The following is a 17,604-nucleotide window of genomic DNA, read 5'->3' as shown; positions in this document are numbered from 1 at the left end:
ACGTCTGATGACCACTATATACACTCCTGGAAATTGAAATAAGAACACTGTGAATTCATTGTCCCAGGAAGGGGAAACTTTATTGACACATTCCTGGGGTCAGATACATCACATGATCACACTGACAGAACCACAGGCACATAGACACAGGCAACAGAGCATGCACAATGTCGGCACTAGTACAGTGTATATCCACCTTTCGCAGCAATGCAGGCTGCTATTCTCCCATGGAGACGATCGTAGAGATGCTGGATGTAGTCCTGTGGAACGGCTTGCCATGCCATTTCCACCTGGCGCCTCAGTTGGACCAGCGTTCGTGCTGGACGTGCAGACCGCGTGAGACGACGCTTCATCCAGTCCCAAACATGCTCAATGGGGGACAGATCCGGAGATCTTGCTGGCCAGGGTAGTTGACTTACACCTTCTAGAGCACGTTGGGTGGCACGGGATACATGCGGACGTGCATTGTCCTGTTGGAACAGCAAGTTCCCTTGCCGGTCTAGGAATGGTAGAACGATGGGTTCGATGACGGTTTGGATGTACCGTGCACTATTCAGTGTCCCCTCGACGATCACCAGTGGTGTACGGCCAGTGTAGGAGATCGCTCCCCACACCATGATGCCGGGTGTTGGCCCTGTGTGCCTCGGTCGTATGCAGTCCTGATTGTAGCGCTCACCTGCACGGCGCCAAACACGCATACGACCATCATTGGCACCAAGGCAGAAGCGACTCTCATCGCTGAAGACGACACGTCTCCATTTGTCCCTCCATTCACGCCTGTCGCGACACCACTGGAGGCGGGCTGCACGATGTTGGGGCGTGAGCGGAAGACGGCCTAACGGTGTGCGGGACCGTAGCCCAGCTTCATGGAGACGGTTGCGAATGGTCCTCGCCGATATCCCAGGAGCAACAGTGTCCCTAATTTGCTGGGAAGTGGCGGTGCGGTCCCCTACGGCACTGCGTAGGATCCTACGGTCTTGGCGTGCATCCGTGCATCGCTGCCGTCCGGTCCCAGGTCGATGGGCACGTGCACCTTCCGCCGACCACTGGCGACAACATCGATGTACTGTGGAGACCTCACGCCCCACGTGTTGAGCAATTCGGCGGTACGTCCACCCGGCCTCCCGCATGCCCACTATACGCCCTCGCTCAAAGTCCGTCAACTGCACATACGGTTCACGTCCACGCTGTCGCGGCATGCTACCAGTGTTAAAGACTGCGATGGAGCTCCGTATGCCACAGCAAACTGGCTGACACTGACGGCGGCGGTGCACAAATGCTGCGCAGCTAGCGCCATTCGACGGCCAACACCGCGGTTCCTGGTGTGTCCGCTGTGCCGTGCGTGTGATCATTGCTTGTGCAGCCCTCTCGCAGTGTCCGGAGCAAGTATGGTGGGTCTGACACACCGGTGTCAATGTGTTCTTTTTTCCATTTCCAGGAGTGTATTAGATACAGAGGTCGGTTAAAAACATGGAAGCACCCCGAGAAATGCTTGTTTGAACGTAGATGCATTTGCTAGCCAAGTCTGTTGTATTTGACCACAAACGGCACCTGTGTAAAATGCCCTCAATACACTGCAAGTGTCAGTCTTTGTCAGAACAGTGTTCTGTATAGTTGTGAGTGCATTATGCTGGAGCTAAGTGATTTCGAACACGGGAAAATTGTTGGTGCTCGTAACCAAAGTAGTTTAAGTGTCTGGTGTTTAAAGAGGCACCGTATGGAAGATTTATACCGCTTACAGGGAAAACAGGAAAACTTCATCCGATAAGTCACAACGCGGACGAAAGTGTGTTTTGAGTGATCGTGACAGACAGTCATTGAGGAGGAAGACAACTGTAAAAGTCAGCAGAAGTGAATGCAGAACTGGATGTTGCACTCTTCAAACCTGTCAGGACCAAGACAACACGAACGGAGCTCCAAAAGTGGGGAACTGCAGGGTGAGCTGGAATTAGAAAATCACTCGCCAGTGATGCAAATGCTCGTAACAGGGAAAGGTGGTGCCGAAGCCACAAATCATGGATTATGGAGCAATGTATGAAAGTATTTTGTTCGGATGAGTCTTTTTTCACATTGTTTCCAACTTGTGGTCGAATTTACGTCTTTCGTACGCCATGCCACGCATACAATAAAGACTGCTGGCTGACAAGAGTGAAACAAGACGAGAGTATGGTGATGATTTAGATAGCCAGATCGTGTTATTCCATGGGATGCATCATTATTCTGCAAGTCTCGTTACTGCCAAGGATTATGTGGTCATTTTGGCTGATCAGATCCGTCCTGTGGTACAATATTTGTTCCCCAGTGATGATGCCGTGTTCCAAGACAAGACCCCAGTTCATTCAGCTCTCATCGTCCCATGACTGGTTTTGTGAGCACGAGGACGAAGTGTCGCATCTCTGATGGCCACCATAGTCGTGAGGCCTCAGTATTACTAAGCCTTTCTGGTCTAATTTGTAGAGAAATGTGCATGATCGCTATCCACCTATATCATCATCATTCCCTTGAAAACTATATAGGACTTGTGTTTATTCATTCTGAGATAATGACCCGTTGGCGTGAAGTACGCAGTTATTACACTACTGACCATTAAAATTGCTATTCCACGGAGATGACGTGCTACAGACGCGAAATTTAACCGACAGGAAGAAGATGCTGTGATATGCAAATGATTAGCTTTTCAGAGCGTTCACACAAGGTTGGCGCCGGTGGCGACACCTACAACGTGCTGACACGAGGGAAGTTTCCAACCGATTTCTCATACACAAACAACAGTTGACCGGCGTTGCCTGGTGAAACGTAGTGATGATTCGTGTAAGGAGGAGAAATGCGTGCCATCACGTTTCCAACTTTGATAAATGTCGAATTGTAGCCTATTTCTATTGCGGTTTATCGTATCGCGACATTGCTGCTCGCTTTGGTCGAGATCCAATGACTGTTAGCAGAATATGGAATCGGTGGGTTCAGGAGGGTAATACGGAACGCCGTGTTTGATCCCAACGACCTCGTATCACTAGCAGTCGAGGTGACAGGCATCTTATCCGCATGGCTGTAACGGATCGTGCAGCTACGTCTTGATCCCTGAGTCAACAGATGGGGACGTTTGCAAGACAACAACCATCTGCACGAACAGGTCGACGACGTTTGCAGCAGGATGGGCTATCAGCTCGGAGACCATGGCTGGGGTTACCCTTGACGCTGCATAACAGACAGGAGCACCTGCGATGGTGTACTCAATGACGAACCTGGGTGCACGAATGGGAATACGTCATTTTTTCTGTTTACAGCATCATGATGGTCGCATCCGTGTTTGGCGACATCGCGGTGAACGCACATTGGAAGCGTATATTCGTCACCGCCATACTGGCGTATCACCCGGTGTGATGGAGTGGGGTGCCATTGCTTACACGTCTCGGTCACCTCTTGTTCCCATTGACGGCACTTTGAACAGTGGACGTTACATTTCAGATGTGTTGCGACCCGTGGCTCTACCCTTCTTCGATCCCTGCGAAACCCTGCATTTCAGCAGGATAAGTGCAATGGACTGCCAATATGTGCACCTACTCACTAACAAAAAGTGTATAATGTATCAACATCATAGGGCACAATGGAATAGACTGTCAGTATTTGCATTTAGTCACTAATAGAAAAATGAGTAAGGCAATGGAAGCATCTGTACTACACAAAAGTGTCTGGACACCCCTATGTAATGCGGAATTGGCCATTAGATGTCATCTGACGCGGACCGGCCAGTGTCAAAGGAGGACGAGACTGTTGTGTTAGCAGTAGAGAAGTAGTAACAGCAAATGGGTGGTCAGTGGAGCTCAGTGACTTTGTACGTCCACTTTTGGGCCAACAAATTCATCCAGGACATTTCAAAAACTCGACTGCTAGTGGTGTGACTTTGAAGTGGAAACGCGGAGGGACAACCGCAGCTAAACCTTGACAAGGCAGACCACATTTACTGACAGACATGTATCATCGAACGTTGCGAATGGTAGTTGTAAAAGTCACTTAAATTAGAGGAAGGAATTTCTCGTGAGTTCCACAGTGCTACCAGCAGTCCACCGAGTACAGTGATTGTGCGTAGGTAGTTAAAAAGAATGGGGTACAAGGGTCGAGCAACTCCTCATAAGCCACATATTTCCGTAGTCAATGCTACGCATCTCTTGATGTGTAAAGAGCGACGCACTGGGAAGTGGATGCTTGGAAACGGATGATTCGGAGTGATCGCTCACGCTATACCCTGTGGCAACCCGATGGAAGGTTTTCGGTTTGTCGTATGCCTGGAGAGCGTTACCTGCCACCATGTGTACAGAGGAGCTGGCGTTAGGGCACGCGGGGAGTTCCTCGTGACTGGGGTGTGATCCCCTTATTGCGATAAATCGGGTTGGATATGAACACATTTGACAGATTTGTGTACTGCATACAGCAGAGGACCGTTTCGGAGACGACGATTTTTTTTCTATCAGCATGACAATGGATCCTTGTCATAAAGCGGCGGCATCTGTTAAGCATTGATTTGTGGGCAATAACATTCCTCAGATGGTCTGGTCTACCGTGGGTCCCGACCTGAACCCAGTGGAACGCCTTTGTAATGAGTTAGAACGTGGACTTCGTTAGAGACTCCAGCGTCCAACATCACTACCTTCCCTGATTTCGGCTCTTGAGGAAGAATGGTCTCACATTCCTCCACAAACATTCAAATACCCCACAGAAACTATCTGTCATCGTAAAGGGGAAGTGTGGGACACACCCCATATTAATGTACACTAATAGGAGTACGAAAACTTTCTACATCTACATCTACATTTATACTCCGCAAGCCACCCAACGATGTGTGGTGGAGGGCACTTTACGTGCCGCTGTCATTACCTCCCTTTCCTGCTCCAGTCGCGTATGGTTCGCAGGAAGAACGACTGCCGGAAAGCCTCCGTGCGCGCTAGAATCTCTCTGATTTTACACGCTAGAATCTCTCTGATTTTACATTCGTGATCTCCTCGGGAGTTATAAGTAGGGGGAAGCAATATATTCGATACCTCATCCAGAAACGCACCCTCTCGAAACCTGGACAGGAAGCTACACCGCGATGCAGAGCGCCTCTCTTGCAGAGTCTGCCACTTGAGTTTGCTAAACATCTCCGTAACGCTATCACTCTTACCAAATAACCCTGTGACGAAACGCGCCGCTCTTCTTTGGATCTTCTCGATCTCCTCTGTCAACCCGACCTGGTACGGATCCGACACTGATGAGCAATACTCAAGTATAGGTCGAACGAGTGTTTTGTAAGCCACCTCCTTTGTTGATGGATTACATTTTCTAAGGACTCTCCCAATGAATCTGAACCTGGCACCCGCCTTACCAACAATTAATTTTATAATATCATTCCACTTCAAATCGTTCCGTACGCATACTCCCAGATATTTTACAGAAGTAACTGCTACCAGTGTTTGTTCCGCTATCATATAATCATACAATAAAGGATCCTTCTTTCTATGTATTCGCAATACATTACATTTGTCTATGTTAGGGGTCAGTTGTCACTCCCTGAACCTAGTGCCTATCCGCTGCAGATCTTACTGCATTTCGCTGCAATTTTCTAATGCTGCAACTTTTCTGTGTAGTCAGCATCATCCGCGAAAAGCCGCATGGAACTCCCGACACTATCTACTAGGTCATTTATATATATTGCGAAAAGCAGTGGTCCCGTAACACGCCTCTGTGGCACGCCAGAGGTTACTTTAACGTCTCTCCATTGAGAACAACATGCTGTGTTCTGTTTGCTAAAAACTCTTCAATCCAGCCACACAGCTGGTCTGATATTCCGTAGGCTCTTACTTTATCAGGCGACAGTGCGGAACTGTATCGAACATTCGATAGATAGTGTATAAATGACAGGCGCTACAATTGACAAGAATTACGTTCTTACCGCCACGGACCCTTCCTATAACCTAACGCAATGGTATCAGTGAGTTGAAGATGCTCGCTTAGCGGAAATTGATTATCGGTAACTGAGTACGTACTACTGCGGCGTTTGGTGATTTAGTGACACTGTTTCGTTCAGTACACTGAAGCTGTGCAGCACTGTTCACAGAAAATGTCTCTTACACACTTTACAAGTGCACTTGGAAAAGTGTCTCAGTCATTAAGATATAGCCCATCTGTTAAAGATCATGACAAAAATGGCTCTGAGCACTATGGGACTTAACATCTGAGGTCATCAGTCCCGCAGAACTTAGAACTACTTAAACCTAACTAACATAAGGACATCACACACATCAATGCCCGAGGCAGGATTCGTAACTGCGACCGTAGCGGCCGCGCATTTGCTGACTGAAGCGCCTAGAACCGCTCGGCCACAATGACCGGTTAAAGATCATGACAGATTTCAGTGCTTTTCCTAAATCGGTTGAAATGAAAACCGGTATAGTTTCTTTGTCAAGGCTCCTTCTTTACGCAGCTGAGCAAGTAATCGCCTCTAACGAACGTTGTGGGCGGAATCTCATTTCGTAACCTTCCTTTCTTTCTACTACAACCTACGTGCAAATAGGTTAGGAGATAAGCAGCGTCGAACTTGAGGTGCCCTAATGGAGCACCTGTCAGAGCTACAGGCTGTGTTTAGCTTTGTTTGACGTGGGCGCCCTACTTGTCCACAGGACGGCGAGGACGGGCTGAGCGGTACAGAGGAGTGCCTGCTGGAGGTGGAGCGCGACACGGCGCACGACGCCAGCCGGCGGCCACGCCCACCAGCCCCCGCTCCCTCGTGACGACATCCGCTTCCTGCACCAGTCGGGCGCCGGCTGCTGTACACAGGTGCGCCAAGGTCCCGCATTGTACCACTTCCTCAGTACGTCACCAAAACATTTCTTTCATAGCTCAGTAAACAATGCGCCGCAGCTGGAGTCAGGGCAAGCCAAGTTCTAACTTAAGTGGAGGAATCAGCCAAGCCCAGTTCTAGTATCTGCAATATATTGTACAATGATGACCCAAAACATTACGATCACCTTCCCAGGTCCATCCTTGGAACGCAGTACAGCAGCGATTCAACGTGGTATGGATTAGACAATTTCTAGGTAGCTTTCCGCAGGTGTGGGACACCAGACGTCTTCAAACAGTTCACAAGATCCCCCTGCATCTACCTACATAGGTACTCCCAAAGCCACGGTATGGTCCGTGGTGGAAGGTACCCAATATCAGTGCTAGTCATTTCCTTTCGTGTTCCACTCGCAAATACGGCGAGAGAAAAACGACTATTTATATGCCTCCTTACGAGCCCTAATTTCTCTTATCTTCGTGGTCCTTAAGCGAAATGTACGTCAGCAGTAGTAGAATCATTCTGCAGTCACCTTCAAATACCGGTTCTCTACGTTTTCTTAATAGTGTTCCTCGGAAAAGAAAACCGTCGCCTACCATCCAGGGATCCCAGTAGTGTACCTATGTTTGTTCTGGAACACTATGAAGACGTAAATACGCAGAGATTACGCGTACGCTACGGCACCGTACCCATCTGAGTCATCTCGCTCTGGCCGTTGTCCAAGCACTCACACACACACACACACACACACAATGTTTACGATTACAGTTTTCTCTGTGATCAGTACACACACACACACACACACACACACACACACACACACACACACACACACACGCGCGCGCGCGCGCGCGCGCGCACACACACACACACACAATGTTTACAATTACAGTTTTCTCTCTCTCTCTCTCTCTGTGTGTGTGTGTGTACAAGAGGTTAAAATTTGCATAATTTAATATGGGAATGTTGTGAACTTCCCTTTCTTACGAAGTATAAGTTCAAGTATTAAAAGGGTCGTTTAGGCCTGTTGAGGTGAAAAAAAAAAGAACACCTTACCTATGTCGTTTTTCCAGTGTGTTGTGCAAGTGTAGGTTAGTTCGATTTGTGTACTACGGAAATAGGTCGATCGGTCAACCACTAACAAAGTTCGATTTAAGTACCACGGAGATAGTTCGTTCTGTGTACCACGTCCTGTGTACCACGATTGATCAAGTCTGTCGCTATCCTTCGACTTTACCAGAAGATTGGCGGCGGCAAGGAGAGCTGGAGCGAAGTGTAGCAGCCAAGATCCTCACCCCTTGCAGTAATGGGAACTAAACCAAAAAGGTAGCAGGTAAGAGCTCACCTGCGAGCTCGCAAATTTTGCAAATGGAAGACGCACCACCAATATCTACATCTGAGAAACTGCACTTCACGTATTCTGAAAATTTCCGTTGACCAGTTTGCAGTGTATCCTTTGTCAAAGACTGTCTTCTGTTTGCTAATACTGACATAATCCCCAATTTTAAGTTTCCAAGGGCGTGGATCGATCATTTTGATTTTATTATACACCTCCGCTGGCTGAATTTTAATTGTCCTGTGTTTCGTGTGATTATATTGCTTTACGAATCCTTGTACAGTATTAATCAATTTGTAGAAACCCTGAGCAGTAAATTTTCTGAACATAAGACTCTCGAGAGTTCTGCTGAAACATTCAACTACGGAAGCTTTCATATTTTAAAAAGTGGACCAATGATTAATTCTGAGATGTTGCATTAACTTTTTGAAACTAGTATTGTAGAATTATTTCTGAAGATCAGCTTGTAAGTGTACTGGAACTCGCCTGCTTTCTGTGTAAATTCTTTTAAAGCGCGTTTGCAACTGCATCACCGCCTTTAGTCTTCAGAGCAGCAACCCATGCGTATTTGGAATAAACATCAACTACTGTTAATAAATATTTATATCCAAAATTCCATTTCGAATATGCAATCATGTCAATTAAGTATGCTTGATGGAGGATGCCAAATCCTTTTGTGATAACTGCCCACCTAGGATACGTTCAACGGGCAGCACGATGAAGCTCATCAGCAATCGCAGCTTTATTTCTTTTTAGCTTGATGCTTATTGAAAACATCTGCCCAAGCCTAGTTCAACGCCGTTGGCTACTCAACAAAAGGGGACCACTACTGTTAATAATAACGTCTCTACTCAGGTATTAGGGGAAATGGAATTAATGATGGACGACAAAATGAAAGAACCGCAAAGGCAATTACAATCTGGTCGGGAGGAAAACAAAGAAATGTGGGAGGAAAACAAACAAATTCAAGACAAAGTCAAAACTAAATTGAACACGTTAACAGATACTGTCAATAATTTGCGATCCGAGCTTACTGAGATGTTCGATGAAAAACAAGATCAGCTCAGAGAAGGATGTAAAGTCAAACGCGAAGAAATCGAAACGGAAACCCAAGAATTTCGGACCCACGTGACAAAAAAATGCAAGCAAATAATTGAACTGGTTAGTAAAGCTCTTGAGAAAACACAGGCGCAAAATCATGAGATCATTAAATCAATAATACAAGCAAGAAGGACAAAAATCGATGAGTATAATGGTTAACGGCTTACGGATCTAGTGCAACGAATTGAACAATGAAGTAGACAAAATCCGTAACATAACTACTGACAGTGACGAAAAGTCAGTCGCATTTAGTAAAGAGAATTTGCGTAACGAAATTAATGCTGTGAGTTCAGAACTCACAGAAGTTACGACTTTAAATTACAAATGTAATTGAAATATCTACAACTAGTGACAGAAGACTACTAGTGCTCCACAGCAATAAGGGCAAACAATATGAAAATTGTCAAGAAAAAAATTAGGAATATGAAAACATGCTTATTTTTCGTAAGTCAAGTTAAAGTGCCATCTCCAGCATGTGACCAGATGAGAAGAAACGCCGATTCCAAGAACTATCCCACTGAAGATGCTTTAAATTAAAATGCAAGACACGTCTAAAGGAAATAAAATACACTGCAGCAAGAAAAGACAGTTTTTGTTTATAAAACGAATATCTCTTCGCAATGTTCGCTCGCAAAATCGTTGAAACGGATCTTCGTTCACTGACAACAGAAATTCCTGTCAATTTTAGAGCTTCGTAGGCACGTTGAACAGTCCGCGTTGATATACCAGCAAACCTATCTTCTATGATACTGTATCTGTACATTGAGCAAATAGTATAGGCAAAAAAGGAGACTTTTGAAAAAGGAATTAAACTTCAAAGAGAAGAAATGAAAACTTCCGAGTTAGCAAGATTAGCATTCTCAAAACGCAAAATTTGCGCACGCCGAATATGAATTAAAGTACTACGAATTCATTTCACAGTTCAGACAAGGAGAGAAGATTTGAACAATAGTGTTACAGAAAGAAGGTTATATACGTGGAAGAGACCTGGAGACACTGGAAGGTTTCAGATTGATTGTATAATGGTAAGACAGAGATTTCGGATCCAGGTTTTAAATTGTAAGGCATTTCCAGGAACAGACGTGGACTTTGACCACATTTTTTTGGTTATGAACTGCAGATTAAAAGCGAAGAAACTGCAAAAAGGCTGGAATTTAACGAGGTAGGACCTGGATAAACTAAAAGAACCAGAGTTTGTACAGAGTTTCAGAGGGAGCATTAGGGAACGACTGACAAGAACAGGGGAAACGAATATACACTCCTGGAAATGGAAAAAAGAACACATTGACACCGGTGTGTCAGACCCACCATACTTGCTTCGGACACTGCGAGAGGGCTGTACAAGCAATGATCACACGCACGGCACAGCGGACACACCAGGAACCGCGGTGTTGGCTGTCGAATGGCGCTAGCTGCGCAGCATTTGTGCACCGCCGCCGTCAGTGTCAGCCAGTTTGCCGTGGCATACGGAGCTCCATCGCAGTCTTTAACACTGGTAGCATGCCGCGACAGCGTGGACGTGAACCGTATGTGCAGTTGACGGACTTTGAGCGAGGGCGTATAGTGGGCATGCGGGAGGCCGGGTGGACGTACCGCCGAATTGCTCAACACGTGGGGCGTGAGGTCTCCACAGTACATCGATGTTGTCGCCAGTGGTCGGCGGAAGGTGCACGTGCCCGTCGACCTGGGTCCGGACCGCAGCGACGCACGGATGCACGCCAAGACCGTAGGATCCTACGCAGTGCCGTAGGGGACCGCACCGCCACTTCCCAGGAAATTAGGGACACTGTTGCTCCTGGGGTATCGGCGAGGACCATTCGCAACCGTCTCCATGAAGCTGGGCTACGGTCCCGCACACCGTTAGGCCGTCTTCCGCTCACGCCCCAACATCGTGCAGCCCGCCTCCAGTGGTGTCGCGACAGGCGTGAATGGAGGGACGAATGGAGACGTGTTGTCTTCAGCGATGAGAGTCGCTTCTGCCTTGGTGCCAATGATGGTCGTATGCGTGTTTGGCGCCGTGCAGGTGAGCGCCACAATCAGGACTGCATACGACCGAGGCACACAGGGCCAACACCCGGCATCATGGTGTGGGGAGCGATCTCCTACACTGGCCGTAAACCACTGGTGATCGTCGAGGGGACACTGAATAGTGCACGGTACATCCAGACCGTCATCGAACCCATCGCTCTACCATTCCTAGACCGGCAAGGGAACTTGCTGTTCCAACAGGACAATGCACGTCCGCATGTATCCCGTGCCACCCAACGTGCTCTAGAAGGTGTAAGTCAACTACCCTGGCCAGCAAGATCTCCGGATCTGTCCCCCATTGAGCATGTTTGGGACTGGATGAGGAAATGGCATGGCAAGCCGTTCCACAGGACTACATCCAGCATCTCTACGATCGTCTCCATGGGAGAATAGCAGCCTGCATTGCTGCGAAAGGTGGATATACACTGTACTAGTGCCGACATTGTGCATGCTCTGTTGCCTGTGTCTATGTGCCTGTGGTTCTGTCAGTGTGATCATGTGATGTATCTGACCCCAGGAATGTGTCAATAAAGTTTCCCCTTCCTGGGACAATGAATTCACGGTGTTCTTATTTCAATTTCCAGGAGTGTAGTAGAAGAAGAATGGGTGGCTTTGAGAGACGAAATGGCAAAGGCAACGGAGGACCAAGTACGTAAAAAGATGAGGGCTAGTAAAAGTCCATGGCTAACACAAAAGATATTGAATTTAATCGATGAAAGGAGAAAATATAAAAAAAATACAATAAATGAGGCAGGTGAAAGGGAATACAAACGTCTAAATGAGATCGTTAGGAAATACAAAATGACTAAGCAGGAATGGCTAGAGGGCAAGTGTAAGAATGTAGAGGCGTATATTACTAGTGGTAGGATAGATGCTGCATAAAGGAAACTTAACGAGACCTTCGGAGGAAAGAGAACCACTTGTATGAATATCAAGAGCTCAGATGGAAAACCAGTCCTAAGCAAGGAAGGGAAAGCAGAAAGGTGGAAGGAGTATATAGTGAGTGTATACAACGGTGATGTACTTGAAGGCAATATTATGGAAATGGAAGAGGACGTAGATGAAGATGAAATGGAAGATATGATACTGCGTGAATAATTTGACAGAGCACTGAAAGACCTAAGTCGAAACATGGTCCCGGGAGTAGACAACATTCCGTTAGAACTACTGATAGCCTTGGGTGAGCCAGCCATGACTAAACTCTTCCATCTGGTGGGCAAGACGAATGAGACAGGCAAAATACCTTCAGACTTCAAGAAGAATATAATAATTCCAATCCCAAATAAAGCAGGCGATGACAGGTGTAACAGAAGATAGGTTAAGGAAAGATAAAACCTACGTTTATAGTATTTGTAGACTTAGAGAAAGCTTTTGACAATGTTGACTGGAATACTCTCTTTCAAATTCTAAAGGTTGCAAGGGTAAAATACACGGAGCAAGAGGGTATTTGCAATTTGTACAGAAACCAGAAAGCGGTTATAAGAGTCGAGTGGTACAAAAGGGGAGCAGTGGTTGAGAAGGGAGTGTGACAGGTTTGTAGCCTATCCCCGATGTTATTCAAAATGTATAATAAGAAAGCTGTAAACGAAACAAAAGAAAAATTGGAAGTAGTAATTAAAATTCAAGGAGAAGAAATAAAAACATCGAGGTTTGCCAGTGACACTGAAATTTTCGCAGAGACAGCAAAGGACTTGCAAGAGCAGATGAATGGGACGGACTGTGTCTTGAAGGGAGAATATAGGATGAATATCAACAAAGGCAAAACGAGGATAATGGAATGTAGTCGAATTAAATCAGGTAATGCTGAGGGAATTAGATTAGTAAATGAAGCACTTAAAGTAGCAGATGAGTTTTGCTATTTGGGAATGATGATGGCCGAAGTAGGGAGGATATAAAATGTAGACTGGCAATAGCAAGAAAAGCGTTTCTGAAGAAGAAAAATTTGTTAACATGGAATACAGATTTAAGTCTCAGTAAGCCCTTTCTGAAAGTAATAGTCCGAAGTGTAACCATGTATGGGTGTGGGATGGGGACGATAAACAGTTTAGACAAAAAGGGAATAGATGCTTTTGAGATGTGGTGCTACAGTAGAATGCTGGAGGTTAGATAGGTAGATCGTATAACTAATGAGGTACTGAACAGAACTGGAGAGAAGAGATATTTGTTTCGTTTGGTTTGTGGGAAAGAGATATTTGTCTTACAACCTGACCAAAAGAAGGGATCGGTTGGTGGGACGCTTTCCAAAGCATCAAGGGATCACAAATTTAGTACTGGAGAGAAGCGTGGGGAGTGAAAATGGTAGACGGAGACCAAGGGATGAATACAGCAAGCAGATTTAGAAGGATGTAGGCTGCTGCAGTTACTCAGAGGTGAAGATGCTTGCACAAAATAGAGTACCATGGAGAGCTGCATCAAACCAGTCTTTGGACTGAAGACCACAACAACACAACGACAGTTTTATAGTTATAGAAGAACGCTATAGATTATACTGGTACATTCGATAACCAACAAAGATTTTTTAACTTGTATTGCTGAGAAAAGAAAATTACGACATAATTTCGCTGGAAGAAGAAATCAGCTGGTAAGCCCATCCTGAGGCATCACAGAAATGTCAGTTGGTAATTATGGTAAGCTTCAGGAGTAAAAATTAAAGATGGAAACCGAGACTGGGTGCAAACTGCGTAGCTACAGAGAAGAAGAGGTTTGCACAGAATATACTAGCGTGAACACGTGCGTCTACATTCCAAAGACCACAACAATGTACTTTCCTGTCATATTAATGTGACCTCCTGTCAAAAGCCTGAATAACCACCTTTTGCAGTGCAGACCATTGCGAGAACATATACAGCAAGAAAGTCAAATAGGTTTTGGAATGTACTGACAGGGATGTGGAGTGATGCCGACTCCAGTGCTGTGGTCAGCTGCACTAGATTTCTCGGTTCAGAATCCATGAAGGGAATTCCCTGATCGAGGTGGTTCCATAGATTTTCAATTGGGTTTAAAATCTGTGAGTTCGGTGGCCATGGGAGTACGCTAAACAAATCCTGGTGCTCTTCAAACCACGCACGTACACTGCGAGCTGTGTGACACGTTGCATTGTCCTGCTCATAGATTTCATCATGCCCAAGAAAACCAAACTGACATGGTCCCCCAGGGATAGATGCGTACTTTTGTTGATCCATTACGCCTTCCAGAATGACGAGATCACCCAAGGTATGCCACAAAAACATTCCTCAGAGAATAAAGCTCCCTCCTCGAGCCTGAAAGTGTTGCTCTCAGACGTATCTCGCCATACACGCCCACGGCTATCTGTCCGATGGTACGTGATTCATCTGCAAAAGCCACCTATCGCCACTCAGTTTGGAATATTAAATTATACTTATAATTCGAAAATACAGGGGTAGTGCGACCTCCAGACCAGATGAAAGGAAACGCAGATCACAGCAAACTGTAAGTAATTACCTACGAACCTGAAACTTCCTGGCAGATTAAAACTGTGTGCCGGACAGAGACTCGAACTCGGGACCTTTGCCTTTCGCAGGCAAGTGCTCTACCAACTGAGCTACCCAAGCACGACTCACGCCCCGTCCTCACAGCTTTACTTCTGCCAGTGAGGACGGGGCGTGTGTCGTGCTTGGGTAGCTCAGTTAGTAGAGCACTTGCTTGCGAAAGGCAAAAGTCCCGAGTTCGAGTCTCGGTCCGGCACACAGTTTTAATCTGCCAGGAAGTTTCATATCAGCGCACACTCCGCTGCAGAGTGCAAATCTCATTCTGGAACTACGAACCTTTTCGGAAATACAGGGATAGTCGACCTCCAGACCACATGAGAGGAAACGCTCTTGGTTGTCAATAAGAATTCCACTATTGTGAGAGACGGAACGTCATACACTTTCCCATACGTCTTACAGAATAATTACTATTAGAGTTTCAGCGCCACCACAACTATTATACATGGCATGCCCAAAATACACGATCCAGTGACAATAAAGTGACCACCGGCTACTTTCGACGTCAACGTGCAATAACCACTCACAGATGGCAGATGGGAGCACTGGCAGTAGAGGGTATATAAAGCGGAAAACAGTGCAGTCGTTGCATAATGCGGAAACGGAGTGATTTATCGGACGTCCAGGGGGGTTTCATCATTGGCTTCTGGGCCAAGGGTGGAAGCATTACCGAAACGGCCTAATTTTGCTTGCTGCCATGGTTAAAGTATACCATGAACAGCAAAAAGGCACTACCCAAAACCGGCAACGAAGCAGCTGTAGTGCATTACGGGCCATAGATGACGGAGGTGAATGACAGCTGTGGAGATGTATACAGGCGAGTAGACGTGCAGCTGTGGAGCAGCTGACCGGCCAGATGAACCAAGGGGCTGATATGTGTACCAACAGTGCTTCTTCGACGATCATTCAGCAAATGCATAGTTCTACAACAGACCCTCTTTCTCTAATGAGTAGGGGTTGAAAAAGATAAGAGAAAAGATAAATCCTACCTACATTCGTGTGCGATTGAATGAGAGGTATTGAAATATTAATAAGGAAAGAACGCTGGAGTGTTTTCCTGACCATTTGGCTTGTTATCCGACTCATAGTTCGTTAGAGCTTTCACGTGGCATAATAAGTGCAAAATGATTAACACGCTCAATGTCAGCGCAATTGATCGATCCCAAACAGTGGGTGCCAGATGCATGGGACTCTCCATCTCCAAGGTCTCGCAGAAACTGTCATTTTTGGGTCAAATTATTACCGTGAGTAGAGTACCTAGATTTAATGAAAATCTGCGACTTTAGATTAAAATACCGGAGCAACTACATATTGTGAATAGAATAATGACCTCCATAGATCAAAGGTACCGGTAGCGTCCACACTTTTCTCACAGTGGGTTACAGGTTACATCACCAATGTAAACTAAAACCCTCGTCACTGAAACGGCGTCAGATGAAAATATTTGCATCAAACTGCGAGCCACATGAGTTTTATTCTTTACTCATTTGTATGTAAGGTTATAATAAAAATTCAATTGTACGTACAGGGTGGATCACAATTAATAGCAGAAACGACCCAATGAAAATACAGCAAAAGACCAATCGATCCAGGAAACACTAGTCCACAAGCGAGCCGTTTCCCAGATAACTACAAATCTGCGGTTTCGAGCCGCCACTGCCTTCAGTATCAAATATTGTCCTACTTAGTACAAATTCATTCGAAACATACACATTTCGATTAAGCCCCCCTTTTTACAGGGTCGCGCACGAAATGTGTTACCATTTTGTTTTTGAATATAAACTTTAATGTCAATACAGTCTGAAAGGAACATATACTACAATGAAGAGCCGTCCATGGAGGTTTGTTCTAACTCAGCACATGTTCAATATGTCCACCATTTCGTTTCCTATCTATCTTCAAACGAACGCTGAAGTTAGTGTTTACCCTACGGCACATGTCTCCGTAATTTCACTGCAAGCTTGAAGAATAAGTCTTCTGAGCTCCATTAAATCACGTGGACGTTTCGGGAAAATTTTTTCCTTTAGGTACCCCCAAAGAAAAAAGTCACATGGATTGAGGTCTGGACTATTGGGGGACCAATTTTGTCCGTCATTGAAGCGACCTGGAAACCTGAGTGAAATTATCCGCATGTCAAAATGCTCGTGTAAAAACTCCATCACAGTGTTTGCAGTAAGTGGCCTTGCTCCATCTTGCATGAACCACTGCGTGTTGAAGAGCAAGGCAGTAGCAAGAAGCTATGGAATGAAGCTATTGCGAAATATGCTCAAATAACGCTCGCTGTTCACAGTTTCTTCAAAGAAAAAGGGTCCAGTAAGTCCATGACTATAAATTGCTGCCCACGCTGTAATCCTCGGAGCATAATGTTGTCGTTCATGAAGCATTTGTGGGTTTTCAGTGGCCCAAAAGCATACATTTTGTTTGTTAACCACACCGTCTAAATAAAAATGCGCCTCGTCTGAAAACCAAACGTTGTTGAGAGTTTCTTCCCTATCCTTCGCCCACTGAGCAAACAGTAGTATCTGCTGCTTGTGTTCTTTAGTGAGCTTCTGTGCACAGCTCATCTTGTATGGATACATATGGAGGTCACTTTTAAGAATGCATTGAACGGAGCGTCTGGATATTCCCAGTTGCACGGCTGCCTTTCTACACGATTTCCTGGGACTTCTCTGTACAGCAAATCGTACTGCTTCAATATTCTCCCATGAACAAACAGGCTTAGGCCGAGGTCGCTTCGCTTCCAATACTGTTCCTTCCTGTACAAATTTATCGTACAACCTGTGGATGGTCTTCTTGCAAGGGACCCATCGTGTGTTAAACTG

General features: G+C 45.8%; 1 protein-coding gene across 2 annotated transcripts in view; it reads left to right on the top strand.

The window, feature by feature from the left end:
- LOC126187684 (uncharacterized) overlaps positions 1-17,604 on the top strand; it is a 264,618-nt gene that overhangs the window by 241,498 nt on the left and 5,516 nt on the right. Inside the window, exon 5 of one of the 2 annotated variants that reach the window (XM_049928920.1) lies at positions 6,654-6,810. The exons of the other annotated variant lie outside the window; for it this stretch is intronic. Coding sequence (XP_049784877.1) covers positions 6,654-6,764 — 111 coding nt within the window. The 3' untranslated portion in view covers positions 6,765-6,810. The remainder of the gene's footprint in view (positions 1-6,653; positions 6,811-17,604) is intronic. 2 annotated transcript variants of the gene reach the window in all.

Source organism: Schistocerca cancellata, chromosome 5, assembly GCF_023864275.1.
Source record: "Schistocerca cancellata isolate TAMUIC-IGC-003103 chromosome 5, iqSchCanc2.1, whole genome shotgun sequence".
Lineage (NCBI taxonomy): Eukaryota > Metazoa > Arthropoda > Insecta > Orthoptera > Acrididae > Schistocerca > Schistocerca cancellata.
Note: the sequence above shows the minus strand (reverse complement) of the source record. Positions and strands in the feature narration are given on the sequence as shown.